The sequence below is a fragment of the Cyprinodon variegatus genome, unplaced genomic scaffold, assembly GCF_000732505.1.
Source record: "Cyprinodon variegatus isolate N-32 unplaced genomic scaffold, C_variegatus-1.0 Scaffold886, whole genome shotgun sequence".
Taxonomy (NCBI): domain Eukaryota; kingdom Metazoa; phylum Chordata; class Actinopteri; order Cyprinodontiformes; family Cyprinodontidae; genus Cyprinodon; species Cyprinodon variegatus.
Genome location: NW_015151339.1, coordinates 303,690 through 313,768, shown reverse-complemented (window position 1 = coordinate 313,768; position 10,079 = coordinate 303,690). Strand labels below are relative to the sequence as shown.

The window sequence follows — 10,079 nt, the reverse complement described above, 5'->3', positions numbered from 1 at the left end:
AGAGACAGGACCAATTGTCAAACTTTTGGTGTTGATCATTCGATTTCATCCTGGACACTACAGAAAATGGGCTTAAAGTGTAAAAAACCGAACTTCTCCTTTAAGACTTGGATTTTTAAGAATATTTTCAAGATTCTGAAGAAATAAAAAAAAAACACTGAAGCAGAAAACTTCTGGGTCTAGATTAAGTTCATATTGATTCAAACTACAAGATCATCTGTGCAGAACTTTAACTGCCAATAAATCATTTCCAGGTTCTCTTTAGGCCTTTTTCATTTTCCAGATCCAATAAACAGTAAGAGATCAATTCTAATCAGCTTTAGCAGTTAAATGGTTTTGATGGGTTGGGAGTTAAATGAGGTCATTTTAGTTCAGAAAAGAATAATTACTGTAAAGTGGAATAAAAACCCAGATGACATTAAAATCACATTTCCACTAAAATGCAAGGACTGTAAAGGGAGACACAGAGAAGTTAAACACTTCTGAACAAAGAACTAATTGACATAATCAATGTTCATTATGTAAAGTATTGGGATTTGATAAAGAAAAAATAACACTTTGTTACAAAGACACTGATTAGATTTTCCATCACTAATTCATAGAATAAACACTCTTGATTATACAGATTAAAATGTTATAAAGATCAAAATACGAGCTCTCAATGTTTTAAATTAAAATATTATATTTATTTTTAAAATAAGACTCAGAAAACTGGCAGCAAATCCTATTTTATTCTCCAATATTTCCATCCTCTGCAGTTCAGCCACAGATCGTCTGGAATGATTCTTCATCATAAGTCATAATGAGAACTGATCTGACTGATTAAAACATAGCAGATACTAACAGTGAGGAGCTGAACAACCAGCTGGGCAGTTCAAACAGCAGCTCCACTCATGTCATCATTTTTCATCACTAATCAGCTCCAGAAACCCTGAACTTCACAGCCCACAGATCCTTAGGCGGCAGCCTGTTTATCTGGGGATGATGAACAAAACTGTTAAGATCAGAGGAAGAAAAACTACAATAGAGACACAAACAAGAAACAGGACAGAAAAGATTGAAGATAGAAATGTTCAAACTTCTTCTGATTAAGAGCCAGGATCAAACATTTACTGGAAGAGACGGAAAGAACCAGAACAGAACCAGAATAAAACCAGCTCCAGCAGCAGCCTTGGTATAGCACTGGAAGCTCATTGGTGGAAAAACCCTAAATGAAGGTTTGAGTGGAAACAGAACCAAACCTTTGGATCCTGGAATAATCCCAGCTTCCATCTTTAAAGGACTGGAAGAGGACAAAGTTTACAAGGAATCTTTTCCAGGAGTTTCAGAAAGAAACCGACTGAATGTGAAAATGTTTCTGAGTGAAAGAGACAGACATGGAGAGACCAAACTATCTGTTCTACTGTGGGAGAGTTTCTCTGACAGGAGGAGACTATTTAGACTCAACAGAGAAACACTGAGGAACCGGAACGGATCCAGAATCCAGCATAAAGAGGTTCAGTGAATGTGGTGTTGAAGGTGAAGAGGTGGATCAGTGAGTTAGAGGAGACTCTGTAGAAGGACAGAATGCCAGCAGGACAGTCCACATACACTGCTACTCTGTTAGAGACAGAGGAGGAAGAGGAGATTTGTGTTTTGTTTTTATTGTGCCATACATAGTAACCTTTATAATCAGAGCAGTCCAGACTCCAGGAATGATCATTATATCCAAACCAAGAGTCGTAACTGCCTCCTTTCCTCCTGATTCTTCTGTAACTCACTGATATATTAACATGTCCGCTCCACTCCACCTCCCAGTAACAGCGACCAGTCAGATAATCACTACACAGCAGCTGAGGCCAGTATTCAAATCTGTCTTGATGGTCAGGATATGTAATAAGATCCTCCACACATGTCACCTTCCTGTTGTCTTCAGACAGTTTCAGGTTTCTGTTCACTGTGTTTGTGTCGATTGTAAGCTGACAGGAATCTGATGGAGAGAACAAACACAATCCAGTTGCAATTATTGATCATTTATTGATGCTTTGATTATGATTCCTGAATCAGTGATGGACAGTTTGAAGATGGTTGAATGTGAGCTGCTTTGTTGTCATGAATCCAATGAAAAACACACTTACACTTCCTCAGACCTGGTTTCAACCATCGGACTCCATCAGGGTCCCTGAAAGGAGGAGGGGGGTTCAGACCATCAGTGTCTTTCAGCAGGAAAACATGGACATTGTAATAGATCAGATCAGATTCCACTCAGACTTGCTGGAAAAACTGGATTGGGGTTATTCGGACTCTGTGACCTGCTGTATAAATTGTCTAGTCCATAGTGGAAGAAACCAAACTGATAGAGCAGAATCAAAATAGACAACATGATGCAGTCTGTACTGTCTGTCAGCTGCTAACAATGAACTATGCTGTATAAAGCCAGCTGATGGGTGAGGAACCTTGGCTCATGTCTGTGAGCCAAGCAGCAGTCAGCCAGGCCTCTGGACCCAATTCTCTTCATTTCCTACTTTGGACATTGAAGAGTCCAAATCAACCAAGCTGGCATTTCCTGTCTCACTACTGAAGGTTCTGCCACAGCAGACATTACATGGTTCTGTTCTTCTTCACTCAGAATCCAACTATCCAACATTTGGACCCGTCTATTGGAATGGAGCATCTCTAAAGTCTGTAGTTGTCATGTTTCAGCATAGTTTGAACTAATTCTTTTATTTTTTTTTTATCAGGTAGGAGGAGGACACCATCCAGTCTGGTTCTTCATCTCCAGTTTGAAGAGCTCTCACATCACCAAATTTTATTTAGTCCAACATCCACACGCAGGTTTTTCTGTATTTTCTTGGACAAGATGAGCTGCAGCAGCTTCATCTGCTCAAAGATCTCCTTCAAAGAGTACTGACCTGTCCCAGACTTGAATTACTAAGGTCCTCTGCCATGATAGGAGCAGCATCCAGGTGAATGTTCTAATCTTAACTGAACAGGCCCATTTACACTCCCTTTGTAAGCCAATGCAGAGAACGGTGCAAGCATGGTAACCAACATAACTGTTGGGTGTAAATGGCAAAACTGAATAGGACCATGCCAGAGACATCAGAACCGTGCTAAACTGGTACTAGTTCATCAGTAGGGTTCTGTGCGGTTAGGTTCTGGCTCAGTTCTCATATAAGAAAGAGCACATGAGCAGACCATGTCAGTCAGTCTCCATAATCATGAAGTTACAGAAATTTATTAAAATTCCCTACCCTGCCATACGATTTTGAGAAAGATTCTGCCTAGCAGTGTGATGAACTTCAATGTCTGTCATTGTTTCCTGAGTCTGCAAGCCCTGATTAGACCACCGTTTGTTGTATCCACTTCCCAAAAGCAGACTCTGTGAAGAAAATTCACCAAAGGCTGCCTTCTTTGCCTGACTCTCCAAAAACAACGAAATATCACAATGATAACAAAACATCCTGAATGTTAGGGGCACCCTGCCATGTTGATTTTCTTTTTTACATCAAGACACCATTTACACACCATGCTAGCGTGGTGTGTAAATGGTTGTAAGGAACGGAGCTGGGAAGGGTTAACTGATCCAAGTTCATTCCGAACTTGGCACAGATAATTTTTCAGATGGTAGTGTAAATGGGGCTTTTGTCTGACTGAGGTGCGATATAGAATGCTGTTTTATTTATTGATATAAACAGACTGACCCAGAAGGACAGTCAGAGCAAGTAAACTGATGGACAGATGCTCTAGATGTGCTAAATCAAAATGGGAAATTCCTGATGTTTACACCATGAAAACATCTGTTATTAGATACGACATACACTCCGTCCATTCCTACCGGTGCTGCTCTGTCCATTGGAAAATAATTTGACAGTATCATTGTGAGGTCCATAACCACTGAGGTTCTCTATGTCTCAAAGAAGCAGACAGGTTTCCGATCTCTGATGTTCTGGTGGAACTTTACTCTAGACACAGATGATCCAGTTTGATGTTCCGAACCTTGAGAAACAGCAACAAACGTGGTTGTTTACTGGTTTCGTTTCTGATTCAAGCAGGTTCTCTGGAGGCCATCTGGAGTCTACAGACTTTCCAGGAATTGCTGAGTAGATGGTTCTAAAAAGTCCAAAACTGTCAGTGTTCTGGAAGTAGTTAGAACTAAAGTGTTTGGTTAAAAAAGTGAACTTTAAGAGAAGTTAAATCAAAGCACAGTCAGGTCAGAGGGACCAGGACAGCGTTTGATCTTGGTCACCATGGTTCTAAATCAGACAATGAAACAGATGATGAACTAACTGCCGTCTGTTCAGCTGAGAAACCAACCACTCAGAGGGATTTACCTGAGCATCATCAAAGTAGCATTTAAACCATTTGGATCTGTGAAACAAACAATGCTGTTCCTCATTAGAACCCAGAAAAACAAGTTTCAACAAATTCTCACCTGAATATTTCCAGTGTCCAGTCTGAACCAGACAGAAACTTCTCCCCTAAATCTTGGAGGTTGTTGTTCTGCAGGTCAACCTCTCTCAGATAGCAGGACTTGGACCTCAGAACTGATGACAGAACTTCACAACTTCTCCCTGAGAGGTTACAGGATCTAAGTCTGAGAGACAAAATGAAACACGTCAAGGAAGAACAAACAAGTGGTATTTGGACAGAAAATCTATAGTCAGGATGATCAAAGTTTGCTCTGATAAAAATAGAAACTCTGTATTGGGTCACTATTTATGGCCAACTGTTCTGCAGGACCCTTGTGGTTTGGTTTGGCATTTACCTTTCACATCCAGTACTTATTACTGACATGGGCCCCTGAGGACCTGGTAACGCCCTTAGTTTTTAAACCCTACCTGCCAACTAACAAGTCTCTGCCCTACTCCACAGGTAACCTGCTGCCTTTAGCTTTGGAGATGATTGTTCAGAACATTACAACACTTCTATATCCATCCTCCACTCATGCTCACCATACACCATTGATTTCACTGACTTTCACACTCCATGGTGGAAACCTGTATTTTAACCTCAGTTTGTGTTGAACTCATTTCTATTTCAGACTACTTAGATGGTGGGTCTCCCTTTTGTTGTAGTATCTATGCCGGGTCAGAACCACAATACATGGAAGATAAAAGTTGGAACAATGTGCTACTCTCTACATAGACAGAGGTATAGATTAATATGACTTGAGACATATTAGAAAAAGCCAAGATTATGATGATAATGTCATAGCTTTATAAGGTTCTGTTTGGTTAATTTAAAAGCTTAAATTTATATCTAGTCTTATCTGCAGATGTTAAAATAGAAATGAACTGAGTAGAGGTATAAATTATAATGATATACAAATTAAGCCATAATCCAACTAACCTCTGTACCTTCAGAATTTTGTTAACGTAAGAGATATCCAGTTTGTGTGGGTTGTTTGTGTGTTTTTTCTCTCTCCACCAACAGGTGGTGCCCTGTCCTCATTGGGCCTCGCTGCACACCTGCGGCTCATTGGTTCATTACTGGAGGAGTACTTGAGCAGGGGGCTGTCACTACCTTGACGCCAGAGTGTTTGCCAGTTTTGGGTACTCTAGCCAAGCTCAGTTTAGCTGAGTCTAACCTGAGCTTGGTTTCTCTGAGTCTTATGTTCTTTTTGTCTTGGTCCTGTGTAACTGGATACCTGGACCTTCTCCCACTGGAAGGATTTACTGAGTTCACACTGAGCAGGGAATAACTTCCACATGATCGGTTCAAGTTCCCATCAGAGATCCAAGTGACGGTCCGCTCCATTACTCCTCCGGGTCCAATGTATGTCTACCTTTCCGCTCTCCAACGAGTTCCCTCTTCTCTGGATAAACTCAAACAGACTGGATTCAAGGATTGACAAGAGCCCCCTCAAACGCGAGTCCCACTCCAGAATAATTCAGGCTGCAGTCTCTTTTCCAACGGTCCCTGAACTTAACTCTGTGATCGCCCCTTCAGAGTTTCCAGTTCCGGTTCACCTGTTCACTGAGTTCCAGATCCAACCACCATTCACATTGCATCAAATAAACCTGTTAAACTTTTCTCTGTGTTCTCTGAGTGGTTTCTCTGCATATGGGTCAGATTCCTTAAACCAATTATGACAGACATTTTATTATAATGACTGAAAAAGTGAATAAAACTATTCAGACCTGAGAGTTTCCAGTTTGCACTTTGGACTCTTCAGTCCAGAAGACAGCTTCTCCACTCCAGAATCCTGCAGCTTGTTGTTACTCAGGTCCATCTCTCTCAGATTAGAGGACTGAGAGCTGAGAACTGAGGCCAGAACTTCACAGCTTCTCTCAAAGAGGTTACAGTCGTTCAGTCTGAAGAGACAAAGAGAGAAATAAAGAAGAAAAGTTTGGATGGATTAAAACCACAGGCATAACCTTTTTGTTGGACTGGTCTGAAATGGCCCTTCAATAATTTCTTCTTTTTGTTCCTTTTTCCACCAATTTACTTAGCCAGCAGTAACTCGGGTTGGGTGCTGATGTCTATGTTCAAAGCGTTTTGAATAATTGTTTTTTTTTTTCTCTCCTTCTGCTCAGTGACCCCCAAATCAGTGTAACATTATGGGATCTGTCACTTTGAGACATATTATTTATGTAGCTATGTGGTATATTCTTTATATAGCTATGTGGTTGGAGGTGAGGCACACACAGTAGTAACACTTGCTGAATCTTAACCAGCAGCTACTTAGATATATGTTTAAGTACAAGTTAGGATGGTTAAAAAAAGATGCCATCGTAATTCATTCGTTAGACATGCCTCTTCACTGGCGCCAGCGAGGAACAGGCAGCCTGTTTCAGCAACTCCCTTTATATTTTGATATATTATACTTTTTTTTAGTATTTTGGTTTTTGGTGTGACTCTGTCTTTATTCTTTTTGTCGCAGTCTTTGCATGCGGAGCCAGCTTGTTTGACCAGGCTCCCATTGTTTACACCCGGAACCAGCTGCTTGCCCTATGAAGTTCTGCTGTACTGCTGCACACAGAGCGGGTCCATATCCCCCATGAGCTGAGGAGGAACAGACATGGCAGTCATGCAGGAGTCAGACGATACTACCGGGGAAGGAGGTACAGACCAACCATCACATCCATCATTATGGGCAACGTCATATTTTTCTCTAACGAGGAGGATGAGCTGGTTGCTCCAATTCAGCATCAAAGAGGCTACCAAGTCACTATCATTCTATGCTTGTCTGAGACAAGGCTAACCAACAGATCCAAGGAGAGTGGTAACAAGAGAGGAGGGGCTGTGTTGTGAACAATAGATGGTGTAACTCTGGACACCTAGCCATTAAATAGATGCTCTGCATCAAGGACATTGAGCTTCTAGCAGTTAGCATGAGACCAAATTATCTACCCCGGGAATTTACACAGCTTATTCTGATAGCTGTGTATGTCCCCACCTCTCATAATGCTGCAACAGTCTATGATGTCCTGAACCATCGGCGTCGCCAGACCCCATTTACTGGGGCACGTGCCCCAGTATAAATCTCATGAATATTTGCAACAGTGATACATTTTAGTAATGCATCAATTTAGATAATTCCAACGGGAGGAGACGTATATTTCTACTCAAATGCGTAGCAAGTGTGTTGTTTACTCCAAGTTGAGGATGAATTAGCGCCCCCACGTCAGCGCATGTCACTGAATGAACTGCAGGTNGTCTCTGAGTGAGGTAGGGCAGAAAACAGAGAGTGCATTTAAAGACATGGAGCAGGGCAGTCGTGATCGTATAGTGGTCAGTACTCTGCGTTGTGGCCGCAGCAACCCCGGTTCGAATCCGGGTCACGGCAAAACTGACGAAAAGGACATGCTCACACCAATTGCAGCGCAAGTATTACTGAGCATACAGGAAGAGAGGTTTGTTTTGAAGTGTTTGGATAAGGCAGGGTGTACCCCTGAACTTTCTTCCATTCAACACACCTCATATAACTCAAAGTTTTACATCATTGCTGCAGAACACTACATAATACAGCTATGGTTCCTTCTGAATTAGAGAAAATTGAGACCAAGCAGACATGTGTCAGAGGTTGCCATGATATTGAATTATTAGAACCACTACCCATTCCTAAATGCCCATGTTTGGGAATGGGTAGTGGAATGACTACATTCCTAAGGGAATGTAGTCATTCCCTGAGGACTCCCATCCTCTCAGGGAATGACTACAATCCTCACTGTCATTGACAGGTTCTCCAAATCCTGCCACCTCATCTTTATTGGCAAGCTGCCCAACACTCTACAAACAGCCCAAATGCTTATTAAACATTTCTTCAAGCTCCATGGTATCCCTTACGATAACCTCTCTGACCGGGGTCCTCAGTTCATCTCTCAGGTGTGAATACTTCTGTTCGGTTGTCGGTGCCAGTTACACCCTCACCTCCTGTTATCATCCACAGACCGACGGCCAGACATAAAGAATGAACCAACAACTGGAAACCATCTTCATCATCCCCCACCAATTGGAACAACTACCTACCCTGGGTTGAGTACGCACCTCACTCCCACATCTCCACAGCAACCAGTCACTGTCCTTTTGAAATAGCTCTGGATTATCAACCTCCACTTCTCCCTCCCAATGAACTCCATATCCCAGTCACCTCATTCAAAAATATATCACCTGCTGCCAACAAACTTGGAGATCAACTGTCACTGCTCTTTAACGCACCGCTGAACAGAATAGGAGGTTTGCTGACCATCTTCAAGTTCCTGCCCCTGATTATCATCCCGGTCAGAAGGTTTGGTTATCTTCAAAGGACGTTCTCTCCAACCCCTCTGCCAAGAAGCTAGCCCCCCAATTCAACTTAGTTGTTGCTGACAGGTGGGCGTGGTCCCACACCTGTGGCTCGTTGAGACTGCTCGGATGAGCTTAGGAAGAGCGTTAAGTCTGTTAAACAGTCGTGGTCTGCCTAGGCCAGTCCACATCACTGTAACTTGATATTTTGATTCCTGATTCTAACCTGTCTCCTGGCTCCCTCAAATTGTTGAGCTCTGGATCGCTCGCCCGCCTGTCTTCGTGCTGGCCTCTGAATCTCTGCTGCTCTGATTCTGCTCTGGCATTCCCCTCGAGCCCCCTCTTTACCATCGAGTCACAAGAGATATCTTCGCTGGATTCTTTCAGCTGCTCCCCAAACCTGCCTCCACTGCAGTGCTGCTCGGGCCCCCGCCTAAGTCTCACTTGTCACTCAGCCACCTCCTCCCATTGGAAAGCTATGAGTTACAGAACCCATTCCTCCACACTCCCCGGATAGGTTATCCATACTTGGCGATAAGTAGAACAGCAACAGTGCAGGTTTCTTTTGCTTTTCTTAGTCTTAATCAATTTCCTCTTTCCTAACTACTAACGTTCCGAACTGACCTTATTTCTTTTTAGTCAAATAAACCTCTTAAACTGCTCCTATTTTCCCTGTCTCCTCACTATGATGGAAAAAACGTCTAGAGAAAAAGTAAAAAAATATCTTAAATTATGTCATGTTCGGCTGAACGTATTTAGCCCACATGCAGACCACACATGGCAACAGGGATCAGTTAACTGTTTATTGAGTTTGAGAGAGAAAATGTTAGCAACTGAGTCGACGAGGAAGCAACAGCACCGGGACCCGTTCGACTTCACCGGACGCAGCAACCTAACCGGGGGAGGACGGAGCGGACTCAGGCTCTGATCGATGGAGCTGGTGGCGAGTGTCTCAGTGACAGGTGGGGCTCGGGCTTGAGGGTGACAGAGCTGAGCTTACTTTCCAATGACCCGGGGCAGCTGGAAAAACCAGAGTGGCTCGAAGCACCTTGCTTGGAGCCGGGAGAAATGGAGGACCCAGTGGGAGCTCAGAACCTGGAAGAAAGAAGCAGAACCGGCAGAAACTGCATGGCCCTGTCGGCTGAGTCCTGACAAATTAAGACAATGCAATGGTGTTTTCTTATTTTAAGTCTACATTTTCTTGTTCCATATGCAAAATATTCTTTTACCTCCTTAATCCAAGATAAAATGCACTTTTTTTAAGAAAAAATGACTTATCTAGATTTTTTCCAGTGTACCGTATTTTCACGACCATAAGGCGCACCGTACTAAAAGGCGCAGTCTCAGTTATGTGTGCCATTTCTGTATTT

At 42.6% G+C, this 10,079-nt stretch overlaps 1 protein-coding gene and 1 non-coding gene across 2 annotated transcripts; one reads left to right on the top strand and one right to left on the bottom strand.

The window, feature by feature from the left end:
- Nucleotides 1-1,092: 1,092 nt before the first annotated feature.
- Nucleotides 1,093-6,283, bottom strand: LOC107099590 (stonustoxin subunit beta-like). The gene is made up of 4 exons (XM_015397782.1): nt 6,123-6,283; nt 4,415-4,576; nt 2,118-2,161; nt 1,093-1,969 (listed from the first exon to the last, which is right to left on the bottom strand). Exons 1-4 carry the CDS (start codon nt 6,212-6,214, stop codon nt 1,443-1,445), a joined length of 825 nt encoding a protein of 274 aa, XP_015253268.1. The 5' UTR covers nt 6,215-6,283; the 3' UTR covers nt 1,093-1,442.
- Nucleotides 6,284-7,699: 1,416 nt separating this feature from the next.
- On the top strand, nt 7,700-7,771 carry trnah-gug. Its single transcript has one exon. It is a non-coding gene; the product is annotated as a tRNA-His (tRNA).
- Nucleotides 7,772-10,079: the final 2,308 nt, after the last annotated feature.

Excerpts from the sequence above, each read along its gene's own strand:
- LOC107099590 (XM_015397782.1), bottom strand. The coding sequence starts at position 6,214 with ATGGACCTGAGTAACAACAAGCTGCAGGATTCTGGAGTGGAGAAGCTG. Across the intron at positions 4,577-6,122 it reads TGCAAACTGGAAACTCTCAG|ACTTAGATCCTGTAACCTCT; the intron begins GTCTGAATAGTT and ends TTTGTCTCTCAG. Across the intron at positions 1,970-2,117 it reads GAAACCAGGTCTGAGGAAGT|ATTCCTGTCAGCTTACAATC; the intron begins GTAAGTGTGTTT and ends TCTCTCCATCAG.